The 25,243-nt window shown below is 37.3% G+C and overlaps 1 protein-coding gene across 1 annotated transcript in view; it reads right to left on the bottom strand.

The window, feature by feature from the left end:
- The window catches only part of GALNT16 (polypeptide N-acetylgalactosaminyltransferase 16), a 191,031-nt gene that overhangs the window by 7,782 nt on the left and 158,006 nt on the right, over positions 1-25,243 (bottom strand). Inside the window, exons 11-14 of the mRNA XM_087951516.1 lie at positions 24,132-24,224; positions 18,973-19,056; positions 17,520-17,661; positions 8,829-8,945 (exon numbers count right to left, since the gene is read on the bottom strand). Coding sequence (XP_087807642.1) covers positions 8,829-8,945; positions 17,520-17,661; positions 18,973-19,056; positions 24,132-24,224 — 436 coding nt within the window. The remainder of the gene's footprint in view (positions 1-8,828; positions 8,946-17,519; positions 17,662-18,972; positions 19,057-24,131; positions 24,225-25,243) is intronic.

Below are 25,243 nucleotides of genomic sequence, written 5' to 3'. Positions count from 1 at the left end.
TAAGGCATTCTGGCCAGTTGTACTTATAACATCTGTATTATTATTATTATTATTATTAGAGATAATTCAAAGATAACCCCTCATCATTTTAATCTGATTTTAGGAAGGCAATAATATTCTGAACCAGCTCCTGACATTGGGAGTTCTACTTGTGGTAGAAGTAGCCAGAGGCTAAAGCCCTTGAGAGCCCTTCAAATTTTACACATTTTTTTTTCATGTGACAGGCAAGGAGTAATCCTTTCCTTCTACCCATCAAGGAAAACTTGGTCTTATCAGAGACAATTGATCGTGAAAGTTTTCTGGATTAGGGGATCACTAATCTGTAACCACTTTCAGAGGCAATTGATGCTGTGAATTGGTTTTTTTCGGTAGTGGCCCATAATAGCAGGGTACTCAACAAACATTTTCTCTTGCTAATGAATGATACTATATAAAAGAATCCCTCCATTGATTGCAGACCTTGAAATACAGCAGCTGTTTTAATCATCATTCAGTTCAGTGAAATCATAAAATAAGTTAGGGAAAAAGAATGAGAACCAAGGGTGGAGATTACATGCAGGGGGCTACATTTCCACAACCCTTGTATTTTGTAATTAGCTAACTACAAACAGTGGGTTTGATTTCATTAATTTCTACCATATCCTATCCTGCTGTTCCATTTTTCAAGATACCACCCAGGGAGCGGTAATGTAACACAGCTATGTTTGAAATTTTGCATCTGATAGCTTTGTTCAGGGTTGGCTCTAGACATTTTGATGCCCCAGGCAAAGTCATGTTCTGATCCCCCCTGTAGTTTGGCTCATCTTCTGATTTTGTAGGACTTTCAAAAATGCACCCTCTTGTTTCTTTCTTTTCTTGGAGTCTTTGAGCTTGATACTTATGATTTTCAGCCCTGAATAATTTCCCCCTTTTTTAAAAAACATTTTCATTCTATTTACTGTGAAAGAATGGAATGGAATGGAATGGAATGGAATGGAATGGAATAGAATAGAATAGAATAGAATAGAATAGAATAACAGAGTTGGAAGGGACCTTGGAGGTCTTCTAGTCCAACTCCCTGATCAGGCAGAAAACTCTATACCATTTCAGACAAATTGTTGTCCAATCTCTTAAAAACTTCCAGTGTTGGAGCATTCACAGCTTCTGGAGGCAAGTTGTTCCACTGATTAATTGTTCTAACTGTCAGGAAATTTCTCCTTAGTTCTAAGTTGCTTTTCTCCTTGATTAGTTTCCATCCATTGCTTCTTGTCCTGCCTTCAGATGCTTTGGAGAATAGCTTGATTCTCTCTCTGCAGCCCCTCAAATACTAGAAGACTACTATCATGTCACTCCCTAGTCCTTCTCTTTGTTAGACTAGTCCAGGGATGTCATACTCCTGTCATTACGGCAGTGTCACATGATGTATCGGGACCTTTTCCCCCTTCGCTAAATCGGGCGGGGGTGGGGCCAACACATGACGCATCCAGTCCGTGGGCTGTGAGTTTGACACCCCTGGACTAGTCATACCTAGTTCCTGCAATCATTCATTGTGTACTTTAGCCTCCATTCTCCTAATCATCTTTGTAGAGCTTCTCTGCACTCTTTCTGAAGTCTCAACATCTTTTGTTTACATTGTAATCACAATATTTGTGGTAGTTACCCAAAATTTACCCTCCTGAATATAGGAGACTTCTCCCAATCTCCCAGAGGCAGAACAAGAAAAATAAATAGTATTAGAAGCACACACAAAATTTCCATCTTATCAAGCAGAGCTGTAATCAATTCTGGAGAATTCCCTACCTCGCTGTAAATGTGATTAATTGGATGTGCATGTCCACATGCTGATCAGAAACCATATTCAGAAAATGACAGGAATAAAAGAAGCAATAATATTAATAGAGTTGGTAACTACTGATTAAATTAATTGCCTGTCAAATAAGGCATCCAATTTATAAACCCAATCAATCCTTTATCTGCATACACAAACACACACGTATCCTCTTTTTAGCAGAAATAGCAGGCGAGTGGCAAACAGATCAGAGATGGGATATTTGAGGAAGGGAATCATTCAGCACAGCAAAGGAAAGAAAAGTGGAGAAAACAAAACTGAATGGAGATGAACAGGAGGTCGAGGAATTATCCAGGGAAGATGGATAGATGCTTTTTAGAGGGAGAGCATCTGCTCTGAGACAAAAAAGAAGAAGAAGAATGTTAGGAATAACATAGGTTACCTAAGGTAGTTTGGGTAAAATAATATATATAAACTATGATAGTGAGTTTAAGTGTATGTCACTTTAACTGCAAAGCATGTAATTTTGGGTGCGGTTGTAACATCGCCATAAGAGGGAGCAAGAGAACTTGATTGATTGCTGGCTTACTGGATTGCTTGCTGACGATGATGGATTGTTAACTGCGTGTTCTCTGCTGTTGCTGAAAAAAGAAAAGAGGTTTGACTTCTTCATATCTCTACTGCGAAGAGATATATTACTGGACTGATATTGTAAGTTTACTGACCTCTTTCTCGACACTGGACTTTGCAACTGATTAATCCCTGGACGGACTGAACTAGTGTATGATATATGGACTGTTTGACTATGCTAAAAAACTCTTTACTGGAATAAACTATTTAACTAGCACTGTGTATCTGTTTTACTGAGTGTAAGCTACAAAAACGTTTGTCTCACATATTTGCCTGCCTGCCTGACTGCCGTGCAGGTTCTGCTAGGGTGTATATCCCTAACAAAGAAGATGTTTCTTTGCTTTTGCCTTCCTGAGCACTGAGATCTCTTGAAAAATAGTTTGGAGTTCAGCAACACCGCAGGTTCCTTCCATGGACTTCAAACTTTCTAGTCCTAAATGAGACAATTTTTTTCCTCCTTTGGGCAGCTTCTGTTTCTGTAAGCCCTGTTTCCTTACAAGAGCATTAATTTCTATTTGGTTTATGGCTTTGATGTCACTTGGGCAGCAAACACAAGTGGCAATAGCAGTAGCATTTAGCATTTAGATTTGTATACCACCCCATAGTGCTTTGCAACATTAGCATATTGCCCCCAACAATCTGGGTCTTCATTTTACTGACCTCCGAAGGATGGAAGGCTTCTCAGGACTGACTCCAGGCTGAGTTAGCCTGCAATACTGCATTCTATATTGAAGCGTCTTTATGCTTTAAGGCTAAAGTTAGTTTGTCCATTTCTGCACAGTCTGAGATTTTTTTGGATGATCATCTGTTCTGTAGGTATATGGGGTAGCTTCCAACATTGAGCAAAAGCTAGTCTGGCCGCTGTTAATATGTGTATTGTTATGTACTTCACTTTTTTTGATAGCTGTTTATCGAAAATCCCTAACAGGAAGGACTCTGGTTTATACTCAATCTGTTCTTTTGTTATATCTTCCAGCCAATTTCTAATTCTCTGCCAGTATTTTTGGGCTTCTTTACAGGACCACCACATATGAAAAAAGGTTCCTTCTTTTTTTTTACATTTCCATGCTGGAAATGCATTCTAACTACGGAGCCACCAAGGCTCCCAATGTTACGTACTCTTATTTTGCCTCTCCACTTGAGAATTTATCGGCTGTATTCTGCATCATTTTCAGTTTTCAGACCATCTCATATAAGACTCAAAAGAGGTTTCTAAGTGCATGGATCCAAGCTATTTTGCTCCAATTGAAATAGGAATATAGCTAAAAAAAAATTCCATGCTATTGAGATTATCTGCATTCCTAGCAAGAGACAGAAATTAGGGAGAATCCCAAGTGATACAGCTGCTTTTTGAGGGGTGTGTGTGCATCATTAAAAACTGGCAAATTTCTAATTTCTAAACCCAGTAACTCCATGTTATCTAAATTCGTTTTGGTCTGCCAGACTTCATCCCTAGTTCTAAGCAACTATGAAGACCTGCTACAGGTAAAAAGAGAAATGGAGGTAAAACCTTCTCAGTAAGAGTAGCCAGTGTTTCCCCAATAGATCCATCATCAATGAAACAGAAAATAGCTTAGAAAGGCTCCCACGTCTTTGTTGATTTCAATGTGGAACAATGAATGTTTCCCAGTCTATTTATGCCAAATAAAAGTTTTTATGAGAACCTGTATTTAGTAATGGTTAAAGCATCAGGCTAGAAATCATAAGATTTCAGTTCTAGTCCCCCGCCAACCCTTAGGAAAAACCCTGCAAACAAATCTGCAAGAATTAGTCAAAGCAGTCATTAAGGGATCAAAAAGTGACTTGAAGGTACACAAATGCAAATGCAAAAAAATAATAATTAAAAAAATAGCCTTTATAAATTAATATATATCAGACCTGCTTCCACTTAAATCTCTAATTAGAAAAGATTCTTGACTCCATTTGTTGAAAAAGGTATAATTTTATTAGAAGTCAAGTGCATTGCAATAGTGCATACCCAGATGAGAATCGCATGCCAAAATCCCTAAGTTCAATAGGCGAGTGTTATATACTGACACCACATTTCAAATGCCCTCTTCAGTTGATGTCATGCAAATACTGAACAGCATAGGAGAATGATTAGACCCTTGTGAGACCCATGAGATACAAATCTCCTTTCTTTGCTACCTCGTGGATGAGAGAGCAGATAAGAAAAACAGCCATGACTGCACATTGTGACTAGCTTTGACCCAATCCCACTTCCAAACCAATTGAGACAGTACTATATCAATTTGCTTTTGAATTCCTGTCCTGCTATTGTAATAGAAGCTTTGAGAACATTATAAACCAACACCTTTCAACATGGGATGCAGAAGAGGTAGCAGGGATAAATGATCTGGGGGTGGGGAGGTGTGGGTGGATTCTAGACAATAACAGGGAAACATAGTGGGAATAAGAAAGTCGTGTCACTGCCATGTCTAGGAAACTAGTTTCTGTATTGTAGCTATTCCTTGCCTTAATATTTTCCAGAGATGATCTCTCCATAGTGGAGACCATATGTTACATGAAAAGAATAGCATAAAAATTATTCACATATGAGTCAATGTAAGTAATACCAAGACTGGGCTTGCAAAACAGTGCTTCAATGGCTCTGATTATTCCTGGGTGCTGTAATTTCAAAAACTGATAGTTTCTGTTATTCAGACTAAGGGGAGAAAAGTAGAGTTTTCAGAGCTCTGGACTTTAATTCAATGTCTGTGTGGATGATTGTGTGGCTTTGTCCTTTTTCTTCACCTAAATCTTCCAGGAAAGTGATAGGGTATCTCAATTTAAATATGGATAGGGTATTGGAAAGTATGAGGAAAATCAATCTGCAATACGTGTGACAAAATCAATTTGGACAGTGGTGTAGAAGGGATTCTGCATGGGATTGCACTTTCCCTGAAAATTCAGATGAGAAAACTGGAAGTAGTCTTGGATATGATCATATGTGGAGAAGCCCAGTTAATGGCATAAACCAGGAGTACTTTATTTTAAATTAGTGAAGATAATTGTAGCCAGACCAAGCCTCAATTATCCATGTGTTAGGCATTTCCAAATTGTATTAGCATAACACTTTACAGGCTAATGCTTCTGAAACTGACTGAAAAATTGCAGCTAGGTGAAAATATGATTGACCAGATATTGGACATCTGAGCACCAGCTTAATCAGCTGTCTCTATGCATATTCAATACCTACATGGGTTATATGAATGCCTGTCTCCATCTACATTATCCACCCTGATCATGGTTGAAATCAGCTTTGAAATTGGCTTTCTTTGCTTCCCTGATTTGTAGGAGTATTTTTAGATGATAATACCACAGTGAGGCCTCCTATAGTGGCTCCTGAGCTTTGAAACTACCTTTCCTCTACTATTTAGTGGCTGAGTTTACACTTGCTCGAAGCCATAATGGAGTTAGCTTTTTTGTAGCTCAGCACAAGATATGGATCCAGAGCCCAGACATTATGGTTATAAATTGTGGCTTATGTCTAATGTGTGCATCCAATCAACTGAGATAGTTTCTCCTGGTCCATCTTAATCTTGGAAATTTCAGGCTGCTATCCTCAAGTGGAGGTGTGAGTTGATATCATGCTTCGTAAAAAAAAAAAAATCAGCTAAGAGTGGTAGGCAGCATTACCAGCAAAGTGTCAGTTGTTTGAAAAACTGAAGGATCACCTCAGCTCCTGCTGCAAGATTCCTCACTGGAGCCTGCAGATTCTGTGAAAGGTCTTAAGAGGCTATTGGAGACCTACTTCAAAGGCTGGCTAGTACAAATGTAACAGTCACCTAAAACGGGTAGATCAACTATAACCCTGAGTGTCAGGGCTCCAACATGCCCCCCCAAATCACAAATCTCTAGCTGCATTTCTCAGAGTAAAAAATATTGATTTATTAGGAGTTGACATGTCGGTGCTTCCTGGTTGCAGCTGACTCTGACACATTTATTTCACCCTTGACCTTGGTCTCCCCCCACCCCCCATGTATATTCTCCAATGAGACACATCCATAGCCAAGAGTCATCAATCATGTTCTCCAGTAATAATCTTGCACGCCAACAGCTTTGGTTGCCAAGGCGATTATCTGAGGCATTTAAGGATGCACTGCTTCCCCCACTCCCTTTCTGCTGGCAACTAAAAAGACCAAAGGAGTATTTTTTAGTTGACACTAAGTTCATCTGTGTGACTTTTCATGACATGTGTATTGTAACAGCTTTTGATGATACCTCACATTAGCCAGTTCTCTTGGTGAATGTCTGCTTAAGTTTCCTGTGGTTTTAAAAATTTTAAAAACATAAAAGTCTTTGTTTAATTGTTCCAAGATCCACAATTGATTAAAATGTCTTAAAAGAATTGGTAGTGTTGGATCTAAAGAAGGGTCCATTCATAATTCCTAAAGTTTGCCAACAACTAGATCAGAAAGGTTTCTAACTTTAATATCAAGCTGATCACAGTTGTTTGACAATCACAGATAAGTGCCATTCTAACAGGAGGTGCTAAGCTTACCACAGTAATTAAAAGCTACAGGAAAGCTTTCAGTACCAGGAATCAAGACTCTTTTTCTTTGTGTATAGGATTAAATCAAATAGTCTTATTACATTTGCTACATTAGCAGGATGCAATTTAAGGCAGCTCTTACCATCTTTTTCATTTGCTTTTATTTTTCTTCTTCTAAAGGCCATTTAGAGGTTTAGAAATTGTATTTTTTGCTGCATGTAGTAGTAACTGCAACAGCCACAAACCTTTCTCAGAAACTACACACCAGACGTGCTTTAAAAAGAACACTTCAGTATGCAACTGAAATTATGCTTTATCAGAATGCAGCAACATTTGAGGGATATTCTGGGGAAGAATAGGATGACATTAGTGGCAGGCACCAATCTGGTCTTTAATGATATAATGGCTTCTGAATGAAGCCCTACCATAACATACCCTACCTAATACTTGAGGGAATTATATATCAGGAAGTGATAGGAAATGGTGGCTGATTGATGATGGCTTTCTCTGCTGCATTGTTGTTGGTAACTTTGACTGATGTTTCTAATTGTACAATATTTTTTTTTAGTTTTCATGATGCATTTTTATTATCTCACATTCTGTGCAATGGGTGGCTACATAAATGTGATACATAAATTCTCTCAGAAAGATCCTCCCCAACACTGAACTCTTAATTTCAGAAACTTGAGTTTCAAGGTTAAAAACATTGCCTGCATTAGTTCTCCATATGCATATAGTGTCACAGTAAAAGCAGGAAACCATATGTTTTTAATTGAGGCTATTCTTCTGGTACAGGAATCATCCCCTCCCCCCAAGTATAAGATGTTCTACAAAAAAGCAACCCACTTCATTGCTTCACATCTGTATGAATGCAATAAGCATTTGTCTTTAATTGTGTGAAACATTTTTCCATTTCTAATGTTTGTAATATACTGTGATTTTTAAAGAATTATTAATTATCATTTATTGTTCTTTTATATGCTTCTAGAGTAGACTGCACTTTGGTACCCAGATTTTGGGGGTAATATCAACTTCCATAGATAAAGTGGAATAATTTATGAAGAAAAATGCAAAGCATGATATAAGTACTTGCATGACAGCCCCATTAAAAAAAAAAACCAGTCCAGACATCAACCTGGTTGGTTCCTCATTCCTTTCTAATTACATTACATTTAAAAAAAATGTTTTGATTCATTGTATATTTTTCTTAGTTCGGGAATGAAGAAGCTATGTCTCTATAGACATTGTAAGATTACAATTATTATGTGCCTTTTCCACTGGCCACTGCTAATTGGGGCTGATGGCAGTTCTAAACCAAATCATCTGGAGAATAACTGATTGAAAAGCCTAATCTATAGAAAAGCCATAGAACTGTGATTTTTTTTTTTAAAGTTATTCTCTGATGGTCCCCTCTAGCAAAATGTCCAGGATCATTCATGCACTCTTACTAAAGAATGGGGAATGAAAGGCAGATGATAGGCTTTGCCATTTTACTAAGATCCTTTTTTCTCAAGTTAATGCATTTGAATGTGCATCTTTTCCAGGTGGCTTTTACGTGCATCATTTTTGCTTTCTCTACATTTCACTAAAGCAAGTAAATAGCCTGCCACTAATGCTCGATCAAGTGGAAGAATGTTTACTGCACTACACCAACCCCAGCCTCAGTGAACTCCGAGGCAGACTGCAAAGTTCTTGCACATTACCATTCAGGGCTAACAAGAGAGAACAATTTACTCAGAGCAAGTCTACCAAGTGTTTTTTTATGGTAAAAGGCTTGGACCATGTATAACAGGATATGGATGACCATCTATCAGACCATATAACAAGAATCAGATATGGTTCCTCATCTTCAGATCCCGTGAATCATCCTTGTAAAAATTAAGGCCAGAACAGCCCGGCAACTCAAGTGTCAGTAAAGTCTGTGTAATACTGTACCTGTCTGCCATCTTTCTGGTTGCATGCCTCGATTGTGACTTGTGAGCCAGTAGAAAAGGAGGTGATTGAGAGACACTTGTCCTGCTGTCTGATTAAAGGGTCACTGAAAATCCACTCCTTTGGGGGCAGAAAGCAAGAAGAGAATTTAGCATAATGTGATAGTACAGGGATAGTCCCCATCCCCCAAGCCACGGCCCATTACCAGCTTGTGGCCTATTGGGCTGCACGAGTGGCTGGCTGGAGTGCATGCGTAGCTCAAGTTGTAACCCAGAGGGCACTTGTACGCATGCGTGCCGGCCTGCCGCTTGCATAATTCAAGCTGCATGCATGTGCGCTAGCCTGCTACTGGTGCAGCCCAGTTCCCCTCTCCCCCACACCTACCCCAGCCAAGCTTCAAAGGTTAAGAGACTGCTGTGATAGTACAACATTTCCTCAGTCATACCTATTAAATTTATAGCCTTTTTTTTTTTTTAATAGAAAGCCTGGCTCAAACATTTCCCCCTCTTACATACAATTGCCTTTCAGCAGGGATCTGCCAGGGAAGGAGAAAAATGGCATAAATCAGGAAAATGTGCGTCCTGTTTTCAGAAGAATCTGTAATTGCAGCAGTATTTTTGTATTACTGTTGTTGTTATCAGTGCTTGCAAAAAGTAATTGTAGGTTTCCATTGTAACAAAAAGCCCTCAAGGCTCTTAGGAAATCAGCTGCCTGCTTTCAAGGTTTATCTAATGCATTGACTAGGTTAGTGCCGTGAATGAGTTTGTGGGAATAACACTTATTTATTTGTTTATTACTTTATTACTTGTTTGCTACTTCTGTTTGCAAAATATCCAAATTGAATAAACAAATAAATGCTGTTCCAGTTATTCTCTTAACATCTACCCAGTTTAAACCCTGACGCAGCCCATACCTTGAGAGATGAATGGTCCAAGGTACTTTCTTATGGCCATTAGTGATCCCTCTACCAACCCACCTAGTTTTGATCTGCCTCACTTTGTCTAAACGAAATTGGACAGAATTAGATATGATAGATATGGAATAAGTGCCCCCGCCCCGTATCAGTGGGGATGGAAAGATTCCCCTTGTTTGGATTGTGGTGCTCATATGCAAACTGCTAACCGTATTGTGCAAGATTGCCCACGATGTGCATTCTATGGTTCCCTAGAAGATCTGCATGAAGCAATGCCAGAAGTGGTTACCTGAATACCTTAATTGGACAAGTAGTTATGAGGCCACTACTATTGCCAGGACTCCCCCATGGGAGTTTTACTTAGAATTATGTGAACTGTGTATGTAGGTTTACTTCTCTTCTATCATGTTCTCATCATACACTAAATGACAAATAATAATAATTCAATTTGGATGCCACCCAATGCCAACAGATCATTAAACATGGGTAAAAAGTGGTGGGAGAAAATGTTACTATTCTGTGTTAAATTGAATAACAATGCTGGTTTAATAGTGCAAACTCAATTAAGCCAGATATTGCTGATGTTCTTGGCAGCTGCCATCATTTTAAAAAGCACTGTCCCATGGACTGGAATTGTTTACACCATGTTTACCAGTATACAAATTGCTAGGATGCAAACACTGCACACACATAGAATAAGTACACTTTAAATAAAATTACTGTGGTGAATAGAGCAGTTGTTGTTTTTTTAAAAAAGATGGTCAATATCCATATAAACCACTCAGCGATGATATTTTTTTTTTTTTAAAACAAGTTTTATTAAAAGTTTCAACAACAAACAAATCATTACATATTGAATCTTTCCTGTCTTTCTACAATAATTTCCCAATATTCTCATAAAACACAAACAAACACAAACAAACATAAAAAAATCTTTTAGTAAAGTACCTTGGCCCCAGTTACCTCTCTTGCATGGGCTAAAATAATAGCACATATCACTCTTCACATTTCTATCTTATTTAATCCATCTTAATTAAATCATTAAATTTGTATCTTTTGCCCATTCAATTATCCCTCTATCTCTTCTTATAATAAAAAAAATTTCTCCTGAAATCACTAATCAGAGTATGATGCCTTTCTATCCTCCCCTAAGTTAGTAAAATTAACATTCAGCATAACAAATACCCAATTTGGTTCTGCTTGGTACATTCTATCCACCAAAAATGTTTAAATACATTGTATCCTCTTTTCCTTCGATATTTTATTACATTTTAAAAATCAATCATTATTAAAAACTTCAACATTTTAATTTCTTATTAAATCTTAAACCATTCTAATTTACTATTTCAAATATAAATGTTACAATACCATCTTCTGTACCTTAGCAGAATCTTTCTTACAGAAAATTACATTTCATCCTTTGTCTCTAAAAAAATCCCTCTTCTCCCATCCAATTTTAAAGCTTTGAGGCTTTTCTCAGCCTTTCCCTTTCTTTCTTCCCCCACCAAATCTTCCTACCCCCTTCTTCTTCTAACCTCTGCCTTGCTGGGATCCCTTCTCTGTTGTGTTCCTTTTTCTCTTGTTTGCTATCATTATATTTACTTTGCATCATATTTTTCTCTTTCTCAAATGTTTTTTTAGATCTTAAGTCCTTCATTTTCCTTGCTCTCTTCCTTCCTTCTTCCTTAGATAAGTTTTGGGATTCAATGAAGATGGCGTCTTCATCTCTTCCTTGTTGTTCTTCTTCCGTTTCCATCTGTTCCATTGTCTGTTGATAATTGACCAGCGCCATTTCTAGAAATAGAAAAGCTTTTTCCATGCCATCTTTGCAGGCTGCTTTTGTTTGCTCATATTCATCCCTCAGGTCTTCAAAAAGGAAAGCCATTATAAATAAATCTTTTCTTTTCTTTATTCCTCTTTCTTCTTACACCAACCAAATATTCCGAGAGAAAGGCAAAACAATCCCAAAATCCACAATCCTCAATAAATCCAAGCAAGCCAAAATTCCCCCTTCCTCTTCCAGGGGTGGTATCAAACAAATAAAAAAAAAAGATCCAAGTCTATATTTTAAAGCCTTATTAAGATTGTATTTCTGTCCTCAAGTCTTCAAGGCATCTCCTCCAACAAGATCCAAATTAATATATTTTCTTTATCCTCTCCCTTCCGGCTTAATTCCGTCGGGAGGAGGGTAAACTTTCCTTCAGCACCTCAAAATAGCCGCTTTTTTTCTCTTGTGGAAAAAATCATCAGAAAACCATCTTTTCCAGGAATTAAATTAGATAGATCTCAAAGCCCTGGGTCGACCAAGAAGAACTTTTACTTTCAATAACTTTCTCTTCTTCCTCCTGCGCATACTTGCCCGGCTGTCAACTTCTTTGTGGCGGCCATTACGGACCGCCGCTGCACTGTCCTGGTAACAGGGGTTCTGCCGGCCAGGGAGGGGGTCTGCAACACCCCAAACCCTTCCTCCGGATCCCCTTACCTTCAGCTACCCCTGCAGGGCAGCCTTGCTCCGCACCCGTCCGGGTCGGAGCCCCAAAACGGCTAGCGCGGGAGGGATCGCGCAGCTCGCGAATCCCTACCGCTCGCGAAGCCGACAAACCGGAAACTCCAGCGATGATATTTTTAAAGGTCATTTTTTGAGTACAATGCCTTTTGAAAGGGCAAGAAACTATTTGCATATGTGAAACTGTGAAATCATGATGTAATTTGGAAAATAGCATTTTTGGTACTTTTATTTATTTAGCTTTGAAGCTGCCCAACTCCACAGCAACCCTGAGCAGTCTACAAATAAAGAAAACAAAGTATTTCAAGAATAAAACATGTTTCTTAAAATAATCTGGTACAATTCAAAATTCCTCACTTCACAGGGACTTCACAGCATTCTAGTTAGCCCCCTCTAATTGGACAATAGTTTGGGACTATCTAGTCTCCTGCAAGAAGACGGTCTCCTATCTCCTAACAGAATGTGGGGAAGGAAATTATTGCTGATTTTTTATGGTAGTACACCACAGAGTTTCCATTCTCTCCATAATTGTCTATCACTGCACTAAATCAGCTCTGAAATGCTGCATCCTTTAACACTCTGAAAAGGTGGACTGGGGTCTATAAACACCATAATGTTTCTTCTTCTCCTCCTCTACCAATAAGAATATTTTGGCAGGAAGTGAGCTGGCTCCATTTCATTTACTGGTCCAAAGAATTCAGTTTTCTCCATTGGCTACTTTTAGCATAGGCTTTACTGCAATAGAGTCTGCCCCTTAATTTCTGGAGCAGAAAATCATCTTTTTTTAAAAAAAATCTTATACAATAGGAGAACATCTCAGCCAGTTTTTAATCTGTTTCATCAGCTCTTGTCTATGGTGTCACTATATGCAATGGATCATTAGGGATGCATTTCAACACCCTTAACAAACCAAACAAGAGTAAAAGCCAACTTCATTGATTTATCCTCTCGCCTAAAAACTATCCGTTCCCATAGACAATTGATATATGCTCTCTTTGTTTAAATAATTCCCTGGACATAGATACAGTTCAATGAACTTCAGCCATTTCAAACAACCACAAAATAGCTCAACAAATCAAATGAAAGAGCATGCTGGATGCAGTCTGCTCACTCATTCCCAACAGATGCAAGTAAACTTTTGCTGGCACCCGGTATTGTATTGTAACCTTTTGCTTACTCAAGTTGCTAGCATCTAAAATAATTCTCAGGAAAAATCCTAAATTTAGACAATGGTATTAATTTATACCATTTTGTTCCATCATCCCTTGGACTATATAACTGTTTTATTGCTATCCATAAGAAATTGCAGGGAAAGGAGCTAATATTTCAAGCTATTTCTGGATATTTTCAACTGACTTTTATTTAAATACAATACAGTGATATATAATCTATTCAAGAAAAAAAAATGAGCTTAGTATATCCTCTAGACAATTTGTCATCTTTTATTTTCCAACATGATGCTCAGAGCTACTCCCAGTGCAATGCTCTCTCTGACTTTTTACACTTTAAAGAATTCTTTTAATTTCTTTTATAGAAAAGTGGCATGCTGCCAGCATGATTTTCATATCTGGGAATGCTTCTGGGCTTAAATGAGCTTCAAAAGATTTTTTACAAAATAAAAATAATGAGTAGCAGCATTTGGGTGCTTAAATTGGAAGTTTGTTCATTGGCATGGAAAAAGGACAAAGATAAACAGAGATAATGGAGGAAGTATCTATACATTGGGAAAATTTATTAAACGTTGATTTCTAATGGTTATATCTTTCATGGCAGTAATTTTTGGAATAGGTAAGTCATTTGTAGAAGTTATTTGATAAATTCTTAACACTGAAGCCCCAAATGTTAGGGAATCCCTGAAGAATTTCACATCATTTCAGAATAAAATTCATCTTGTGCAGCAGCATCTTTGATTGTTACACCAGCATTACCTGTGATAATATATTAAACAGAACCTGCAACGGTATAAATATGCTGCTTGATCTGGTAATTTAAAATTGACATTTTTTTCTTTAAATTTTCCTTCAGGAAGTATTATTTGGGGCTTGTAGGCATTTCAGGGAATCTATCTGTATAAACATGATAAAGGTAAATGCATACTATGGTCTTCACTGTTCATGTGTGCAAAGAACTACATCAATATTCTTAGAACATGCACTCATTTCGTATTCTCTTTCTTCATAGACTGAATTTTATAGAAAAAAAGATTGCATCTGAAACAACTTTAAAAAAAGAAGATGTTGAATTTCAAAATATCATCATTATCATACTCTAAAAGAAAAGTATTTCCACCCTATGTTTTCCACAGGTGAGATGGATGGCTGTACAAGATGAATAGTTTTTAACAAAAATCCTATTCTACAATCACAGTTGTCTATAGCTTTCTTTCTTTCTTTCTTTCTTTCTTTCTTTCTTTCTTTCTTTCTTTCTTTCTTTCTTTCTTTCTTTCTTTCTTTCTTTCTTTCTTTCTTTCTTTCTTTCTTTCTTTCTTTCTTTCTTGCACATCTATTGTGTTATCTTGTAATTAAATACATCTTGAAGGTCTTCTAAATACATATACGTATCTGGGTCACCTCTAATTTGTTTTTCCATCCTTCCCTACAGCTTTCTTAATGCCACAGAATTGATCTTTGCTTGCCCTGTGCAGATGGCATTCCTATCTTGCTGGAACCCAATTCAGTGAGAGGCGCACTGCATGGCTGTCTTTTTCCTTAAGCTTTGTAGTGAATGGCTGCAGGCAATTCTAATTTTGTAAGCCGTCCAGAGTCAGTTGGTTGAGATGGGTGGCTATAGAAATTGAATAAATTAATAAATTAATATTAAGGGTTGAATAAAAATCAGCCAGTTTCATCTAAAAGTTAAAACACTGGGCCAGGCATAAAGAAACCCTTGCATGGAAGCCAGCTAGTTGACTTTGGAGCAATCATTCTCTCATTTCTAGGAAGAAGGCAATGGCAAATCATTCTGAAAATCTTGTTTCCACCCCCCACCCCCCCAAAAAAACTTCAGAAGTTTTGTCCATGAAGTTGACAGGAGTCAAGTCTGACTCAAAGGACCTCCATCTCGCTCTCCCAAATCAGCAGATAGTTGATGAGAAGACAAGCAATGTCTATTCAGGGATTTGAAAAAAGTTTCCAATTCTATAACGTTTCATATATTATTTTACCACAAGGATTCCATTTCATAACACTTCTGGGAGGAATTATTTATTTCTTCCAGGAGCTCAAGCAGCATGCATAGAATTCCTCCTCTACCTTATTCTCATATCAACTCTTTTGGGGTGGACTGGACTGAGAGATAGTAATGGTGCTAAGTAAGCAAGTAAACCTCCATGGCTGTTGGTGGTCTTGAATGTGGGTTTCTTTTCTTTTCTTGTGGAAGTCATTTCTTTTAAGATTTGTTTCTGTTGTTGTACTATATTAATTATATTATCCCAAATTAACATTCAGTGATAGAATCTTGGTATTAGGATTGACTGGTATCTAATTACTTAATCTATCTATCTGCTGGATAGCTGTGCTCTTAACTGGTTACTGGAGTATAAGTACTTATATATAAAAATATTATCACTGTATTATTTTAAATCCAAATTCTAAATCACATATATAATTTTGCAAGGTCTGTGCTCAGCTTCCATACATAACTTCATGTAATAAATATATATAAATGTTATATCCAAATCCAACTATATTAAATATTATAAATAAATATGTGTATTTATCTAACCTTTTTAAAAATATTCTTAAACACAAACAGTATTACATTCATCCCCAAGTAGATTAATTGTGGTCACACAATAAATTATAATATTAATACATAAAACCCTATACTTATTAATTAAATAATACTTAATGTTCTTACTATTTTCCCTATATATCTAATCAAAGTATAACTATCACTATTATTAATAAATCAATTAAATCAATTAATTCAATTATTTAACAATCAGATACAACAATCAATTTTCCTTTCCCCAGTATGCATATTTATAATCATTATAAAGAGAGAATAAAGAAGGAGAGATAGTTCATCATAGTGCCAGATGGTGAGGGAAAAAGAAGAAAAAAAATTGAACAAATGTATACAGAAAAAAGGGAGTTAAAAAAGGGGGGGAAAGGAATTTTGAAGTAAGTTTTTAGCTTTCCGTCTCTAAGTTTAAGAGCTTTCACTTCAAACGCACCGGAAGTGGGGAGGTAAAAAATGCTGAGTAGTGACTGCAATTACACGGTATCTCCACACATTCGGAAGCTTCCACTTTTACGTTTTGTCTTAGCGTTCCTAAGTTCAATTTTCCTGATTTTCTTCAGATGGAACCACCTCCTCAATTAGATCAGTATGCTCCCTAAAGGGCTGTTAAGTGGTTTATATCAGTTATATTGTTACGATAACTTCAGGGTTTCTAAGTATTGCCTGTGGCGCCACACTGTCTCTGTTCCATCAGCTTCGATCTTCTTCCCGTCTCCGCTTTAATAAAGTCTATCAGAATAAAAATCAAATGAGATAGTCCAAATCCTCCACAACTTCCAGGCACCTTCCAGATGCTAGTCTCCCAACCTCGTAAACTTCCCTTTTTACTTGTTATTGTCCTCTCTCTCTCTTCTGTCTGCCAAGCCCTTTCACTTTCACTTGCCTCGCATCTGCTTTTTGGCTGCTTTCTTTTAGGACTCCAGACAGACACTTGTAACAGCCTTATAAAAGTTTATGGCATTCCAATCCTCCTCTCCGCCGCTAATTTTCTCAGCCACACTCTTCCCCAATGATCTCACAAACTGTCACTCACTCGCTTCTTTACATCGGTGGCAGTCCGGACTTCGGAGCCGCCATTGATAGGGGGCTGTTTCTTGCTCGTTGGGCTCTGGAGGGCTCCTCTTCGCTGCAGGGGGGTTGCCTTCCCCACACTGCAACCCAAGTCTCCCCCACGCCGCCACGAATCTCTCCGGGACTCGTGCACCCTCAAAGGATTGTGCCAACCACAAAAAGAAATTAACTGAAACCACCGACGGGCTTCTGCACCTCTGTTCGTCCTTGCCTTGCCACCGGAAGTTCTGAATGTGGGTTTCTGCAGTGCTGATTGGGCTGGCTGTAGCTGCGCTATTCTTTGCAGTTTGCTTGAACACTGAACACTGAGGCATGGTTGAGTGATTATCCTCAAATGACTAACTCCCTCTGCCCGAACTACAGATGTGCTGATGTGTGCTTCAAATATACATATGTTTTCTCCAGGACATTCTACAGAGCAGAAAAGAAGACTAATGGGATGAACTTTTGATGACCTTACCTGAGTAGCAACAGGGTTGTTCACTGACCCTTTACAGCTTCCAATCGCAGCTAGAGAATTTCCCGCTGTATCCTGGCCTTGAGATTCCAAACAATTTGCTCCTTGCTTGATGATCCCTGGAATCAGTTCCTTTTCTGGGACTCTGAGTTATTAGAAAGATCATCAAAGACAAAAGAAGAAATTATAAAGATCTTGTTTATTACATACTCTATGCCCCCATCAAATCAATAAATCAGCCATCCCAGACAAGTAGGTTGGGCAATTAGGCCAAACTTCTCCAAAAAGAGGAAATTGTCACAAAAAATGCTAGTGAAGAATAATGACCTACATATATCTTTGTAATGCATATACTAATTTATAGGTAGAGGTGTTAATAAAAAACTAATGACTGTAATATTATATAAATGTTATTTATAAAAATAAAACCTATTACTGAATTTTAAATATTATCTCTTCCTCTGTCTCCGAGAATGGAAATTCAATATATTGCATAAGGAAGATGGTGTCCAAGCAACCAGAGTGCCTTAGTTTGCTGCCCACCTGCTGAATACCCATGATACATTTTCTCATCAGTTGGACTTCTTTATCTTAAAATGGACATGGATCGAACAGATCTTCAAATAAAGGGCTATGAATAGGAATCACGGTAATCCTAATTATATCTAATAACAAGGAATATTCTATAAAACATTGTCAGAGCTATTTTTTTAAGAAATAGCCTTTCTTCTACCGTGTTTGTGTGTGTGTTTATGGAGTGTTCAAGGAGGGAGTAGCAATTCTGATTGAGGGGCCTGCAAAATTCTTTTTTAGGGCTGCTTGGTTATCTTCAGCCCTCACCCAGCACTCAGCTCTCACCTGTGGCTACTTGTTGCTGTATTACATACAGCAACCACAGATAAAATGCACAATAGCCTGTTTTCTTTGACCCCAAAGGATTAGCAGAGAGAGAGAGAGAAAGGGAGAGAAAGGGAGAAAGAGAAAGGGAGGGAGGGAGGGAGAGAGAGAGAGAGAGGGAGGGAGAGAGAGAGAGATGGAATATATATTCATCTCATATTTTCTGTTTTCTTGTATGTATACAACATATTATTTCCTACTCTTTCTTTGCTAAAGTAGGTTATGTATATTTCAAATCTGTCTTTAAATTTGCCTTTATTTAACAAAAAATATATCTGTTTTTGAAGATCTTATACTTCTTTTGCTGCCTGCAACCTGAGTTCAGCCTCACTGTGCTGTCTACCAATTAGTTTTCCCCACATAAACTCTCTTTTTTTTCAGAGTTCAAAGAAACCAAACATAGAAAAGACACAGGTCAGGCAGAGTATAATAGGAGGAAATATTTTAAAAATAAATTCCCACTGGAACAGCCACATTAAGGAAATAGTCGGTGCTTTCTTATACCACAGTAGCAAAATACATATCATGCAGTTTTGTTGACAGGTAAAGAATGACTCACTTGAGTTCCGGATAGACATTCTCCAAATACCATTGAAAGGATTTACAGCTCAGCTTCCTGCGTCGTTCCACTCGGTCTGCAATACTAGAAGCAAAAGTAACCTATATCTATCTTTTTGTAAGCATGAATAAAAGAGAATTGCGTGGCACAGCAGCACACAAGTACATTTGCAGAATAATTAAAAGTACAGACAGCACTTCTAAGGTGCAACCACATTGGAATCAATATGGTGGAAGCTATTCAAAGACACATTTGCATGGTGCTTGTGCTTATAGAGTTGCCCATGAAAGCTCATTTGTTAATCTTAGAGCAGAGGTGGGGGAATCTTTTCCATCTAGCCACTGTTTTCTGGGTTTTTTTCCCCTTTTCCCAACAAAAATAATTATTTTTCTTTCTCCATTAATATTTTTATGGTCTAGAACAGGGGTGTCAAACTCATGACCCATGGACCAGATGCATCATGCGCTGGCCACATCCCACCCCCAGTTTAGCAAAGGGGGAAAAAGTTATGATACATCATGTGATGATAATGTGACACCACGAGTTTGACACCCCTGGTGTAGAAGATCGTGTGCAAGATAGAACACATCGCAAAGTGACTGCATGGGTGACAGTAATGTAGCATGTGAAATGACAAGGATTTTGTCATTTACTTTTTTCTTTCTTTTATCAGAGTTCATTCTTAAAGTAAAAGTGAGGAGAGAAAAAATCCTATTCAAAAAAACTATTGACTCCATTAATAAATACTGTATATACCAGAGATTCAAATACTGGTTTATTTGTCAATTTTGCTGTTTTAATAATCCATGTGATTACTTCTTTATTGCTTGAAATGTTGATGTAATATATCCATTACTGATTTGCTTTTTAAAATAATAATAATAATAATAATAATAATAATAATAATAATAATAATAATAATAATAATAATAATAATAATAATAATAAGTCTGTTTGAAAGGATACTAGTTGGTGTCCTATGATTGGCTTTTTAAACGTAAGACTATAGAAATTTAGAATGAAGTTTTATAAGTAAGATGTCAAAAGATAAATAACATTCCCTAGTAGTAAGACACATCACTGAAGCTAACTGCTTGTAACAACTGCAACACTAAGACAATATAAAAGAAACACTCTTGAGAAATGAAGCACAAACACAGCACATCATGTAGCTGCTTCAAGGTTGGATTGTTTTCATGAATTTTCCAAAGCATCTCCTCCAAATCATTTTCCAAGCATGCATAGTTTTAATTCTTAGTTAATTTCTAGTTTGGAGAAATCCTTTCAAAATTCTTCATTGTCCCTCTTTGTTTTAACCACTCTAAATAATTTGAAATCATTGGTAAGGGTGGCCACTTACCTATTTCAAGGTAAAATATGTTTAAAAAGCAATAATGAAATAAAATAGCAACAGAACGTGCCCGCTCCCGTGTACTCTGCACTGAACTCAAAAAATGTCTAGACAATGGAGAAAAGGACCTGTACATTGACTACCATGCTGACTGTATCAAAAGTAAGTCACACAACCCGCAACTCAGCTTTAACCTTCAACCACAACCCTACCTCAACCAATCCACCATCACCCAAGACTAGGCACGCACGCCCCTAATACGCCCCTAATTCCAACTACTGCTGGCCTTAAATGCAAGCTACTCAATGCAAGAAACATAAAATACCTGAATTTTTCCTCTTACTAAATATGGCTAAATTCGACATCATATTTGTCTGTGAAACATGGCTCAATGCATCTCTCCCTGACTCCATTACCACAGTAAGAGACTATCATGTTTACCGATCAGATCGTAAAATTCGTAGAGGAGGTGGTGTTGCTATCTTCTATAAAAAGACCTTACATCTAAAAAACATCCAAGTTACCCAGGAGCTTGCTCTTCCTGAGACCATCATCTGTGAACTATCCTTAAATATCACATTTCAATTCTTACTATGTTACAGAGCACCTGATTATGACATCGAAAATGTAAACAAGCTAAATATACTACTAACATGGGCAGCATCCTGTCCACACGCTTTTATCTTTCTTGGTGACTTCAATCTACCTCATATTGACTGGACCCTAAATGAATGTACAACTGAACCCATACACGCAACTTTCTACAATGCTGTTACAAATCTGGGACTGGAACAACTAGTAACCAACAACACTAGACTAAACTGCCTCGATCTCATCTTCTGCAATAGTTTGAATTTAATTTATGGAATATAAACTAAAGAACCCTTTTCCAGCAGTGACCACAATATGATTGATTTTTGTCTCAACATACGCCCACACAAAAATCATCACAATGACATAATCCCCAATTATAACTTCAAAAAAGGCAACTATGATCTTATAGACAACGATCTCTCATCCCTTGATTGGCAATCTCTATTCACTGGATGCAATACTGTTGAAGTATACTTACAACATATTTTTACTTGAAGTCAAAAGAGTCATCAAACTATATGTACCAACAACAACTCCCAAAACAAAACAAAAACAGATTACCCATAACAATAAGGAAACTTCAATCCAAAAAGAGATCACTCTGGCGGAAAAACAAATCTGGTCACGTTGCCAATTTCAAAAGCCGATACAAAAATTTATGCCACCAGATAAAGACTGAATGCACCAATTATCACATTAAACAAGAGGAAAACCTTCTATGCACCAATTCCACCTGCGCTTTTTACAATTTTGTATACAACAAACTAAAAGACTCAAGGTCCATCCCACCCCTAATAGGACCTAATGGTAAAGACTGCAACGACAACACCATTAAAGCCAACATCTTTAACACATTCTTCGGCTCAGTATTTGTAAACAGCAATGGATCATGCCCAGTATTTCCTAGCCGAAGCACAGACAACTACAATGATCTAATACATATTGATTTTACAGAAGACAATGTTGAAAAAGCACTACGCAATCTAAAACCATCTCTATCTATTGGATCGGATGGAATATGTGCCTACTTCTTAAAAAAGCTATCCACTGCCATAGCCGGACCTCTAAGCATAATCTTTGAAAAATCTTTTAGGACCAGCTCCTTGCCTAATCTATGGTCACAAGCCACAGTCATCCCCATCTTCAAAAAGGGAGACCCCAGCCTAGTTGAAAATTACAGACCAATCTCCTTATGCTGCGTCACCTGTAAAGTCATGGAATCAATTATTAACCAATCCATTATCCTCCACTTAGAGACAAACAACCTACTCTCCAATAAACAATTTGGTTTCAGGAAAAAACTATCCTGTAATCTGCAACTCTTACACTGCAAAAGCATATGGACTACACAACTCGATCAGGGCAAAGCAATAGACGCAATCTACATAGACTTCTGTAAAGCCTTTGATTCAGTGGTACACGACAAACTACTCCTAAAAATAAAATCCTATGGTATCTCTGGACAACTGCATAACTGGATAGAAACATTCCTGTCAAACAGACAACAAATGGTCAAAATTGGGAGTGTCATATCAAATTCTGTACCTGTCAATAGTGGTGTCCCCCAAGGCAGTGCTCTAGGACCAACTCTCTTCATACTCTACATAAATGACCTCTGTGATCATATTAAGAGCAACTGCGTTCTTTTCGCTGATGATGTAAAGCTGTCCAATACCACAGATAATACTGCTACCTTTCAAAAAGATCTTGACTATGTATCAGAATGGTCAAACAAATGGCAACTTCAAATCTCAACAAATAAATGCTCTGTCTTACATATTGGCAAAAAAAATCAGAAAATAAAATACAAGCTGAATAGTCAAGATCTTGTTGATGATCCAAGCTCTGTAAAGGACCTTGGAATACTCATCTCTAATGATCTAAGTGCTAGAGCCCACTGTCACTACATAGCCAAAAAGGCATTAAGAGTTGTTAACCTATCTTACGTAGCTTTTTCTCTGATAATATCACACTACTAACTAGAGCATACAAAACATTTGCTAGACCAATACTCGAATACAGCTCATCAGTCTGGAACCCACATTACGTATCTGATATTAGCACAGTTGAGAAAGTCCAGAAATATTTCACAAGAAGAGTTATCCACTCCTCTACTCGTTGTAGAATACCTTATGCTACCAGACTTGAAATTCTAGACCTAGAAAACCTTGAATTACACCATCTTCGGTCTGATCTAAGTATGGTATATAAAATCATACATTGCAATGTCCTACCTGTCAATGAATACTTCAGCTTCAACCATAACAACACAAGAGCACACAATAGATACAAACTCAAGGTTAACCGCACCAAACTTGATTGCAGGAAATAGAACTTCAGCAACAGAGTGGTCAATGTCTGGAATACTCCACCTGACTCTGTGGTTTCTTCCCCAAACCCCAAAAACTTTGACCTTAGACTGTCTACTATTGAACTCACCCCTTTCCTAAGAGGTCTGTAGGGGGCGTGCATAAGCGCACCAACGTGCCTACCGTCCCTGTCCTATTGTTTCTTTTATTTTTCTTATATGTACCCATTTCGTGTATTCATAATTATGTATATACTTATACCTATTATCTTGTAAGGGATTGACAAATCAAAATAAATAAAATAAAATAAATAGAAATCCTATTAATAACATCTTCCTTGTGAAAATATTATTTTTGCTTTGAATTATTTAACTGCTCACCAAGCCATAAATAATTTTCTCCTCTTATTCCATGTCTACTCAGTCCTAGAGATTTGAATAAGGAATTTGCCAAAAACTTTCAAAAGATCAAGTATACAATATCTTGTAACCGATCCACTGGGAATCAAGTGGCATATGTTTAATAAAATATTATTCTCCTCAAAGAATGTAAAAAATTAGCAAGACAGGCTTTTGCTTTTGCAGTAACTATACAGATTCTTCTTCTCCAGCGGTGTTCAATAATTTAATTTTAGTAACTTCTTTTGCACATCCTTTATTGAAAATTTTACATTTTAAATATTATTTGTGTCCAAAATACACACTTTTAAGATAATTTTATTTTATAATGTATATTTTAAAACATGTTTTGAAGTATAAATCAAAACATACCCAACCAGTTATTGTCTGATTTGTATTTTAATCAAGGAGTTTCAGGACAATCAATTTCCTGAATTCACAAAGAACAAAAGATTCAAAGATTACAACGATTCTGAGCAATTTAACTGAGGTGGTTTACATCCTTACCTTCCAAATGACTTTCCAATGGCAGAAGGTCTGGCTTCATAATAATACTGTTTGTATTCATCCATCCATACCTCTGCTGTACGTTTGGTATTTCTGCAGGTAGGACAAGATAAGTCCTATTAAAGGTCATTGTTGCACAGGCCATCTTGCCACAACATGACGTTGCAGCACATTTTCAAGAATCTGCTATCCTGTTTAACTGTCATTAAACTTTGATGCAGGAGTAGAAAAATCTCAAAAAGTAGAAACCAATAAAAAGGAGCTGTCTTTCCTCAATGCATGAACAAAATAGACTCAGTGTATAACATTTAAAAAGAACATATCTGAAGCATTCCAAAAAACAATGATGACTGAGGTACAAAGATAATAGGATCAGGTATTCTACCCCCATATTTATATCTTCATTTACCACTCAACTGGTCCCTTATTCTCCCTGACCTTCACAAGGATGTCTGAAGGAGAGCTGTACTCTCATTTGCCTGAAGATGAGAACAGCTCCCTGATCAGTGATGTGGAGGACAACTCTTCTGAAACTTGAGGAAATCACGGACAATAAGGAATGGAATATAAGAGTGTGAGTATTTAAGGAAGGTATATTCCATTTTCTATTAACTTTAGCCTTTAAACATCTCAATGGAAGACAACTTAGATTCCCAGAGCAAGTGTTATGAATATACAGTATTCTATTTTTTTATTCATTTTAACTTAGAGTAGAATCATTTCTGACAATCTCCTGTACACTCAAAGTCTTTTGGGGGGGACTGAGGAATACTCCTAATCAAGTTTTGATGGGCTGCAGAAAAAGTTAAAAGAAATAAAGCATCCTGTTGCACAAGCATTCTTCTACTCGCATAATGTTGGAGTCCATCATTAAAGATTATTTAACTCCAACAGCCAAGCACTTTTCAGCAGTATTCTTAACATGGAGAAAAGCAAACATATTGTGGGAATGGCAACTAAGGAATTCTTTATCTATTACTATCGTAATAACCACAGCTCTGTTGCACATAAGAAAGATCTAGGTGTTTCATTTATAGCCCCTTAACTTTCTTGCCTACTTTGGGTTGTGCCAAAGCAGTGCCAATTATGTAGCAGGTTTGATAAACTTTGAG

The sequence above is a fragment of the Notechis scutatus genome, chromosome 1, assembly GCF_049901735.1.
Source record: "Notechis scutatus isolate UNSWTSFEM ecotype Mainland chromosome 1, rNotScu1.2, whole genome shotgun sequence".
In the NCBI taxonomy this organism is placed as follows: Eukaryota; Metazoa; Chordata; class Lepidosauria; order Squamata; family Elapidae; genus Notechis; species Notechis scutatus.
This window is presented reverse-complemented; position numbering and strand designations above follow the sequence as displayed.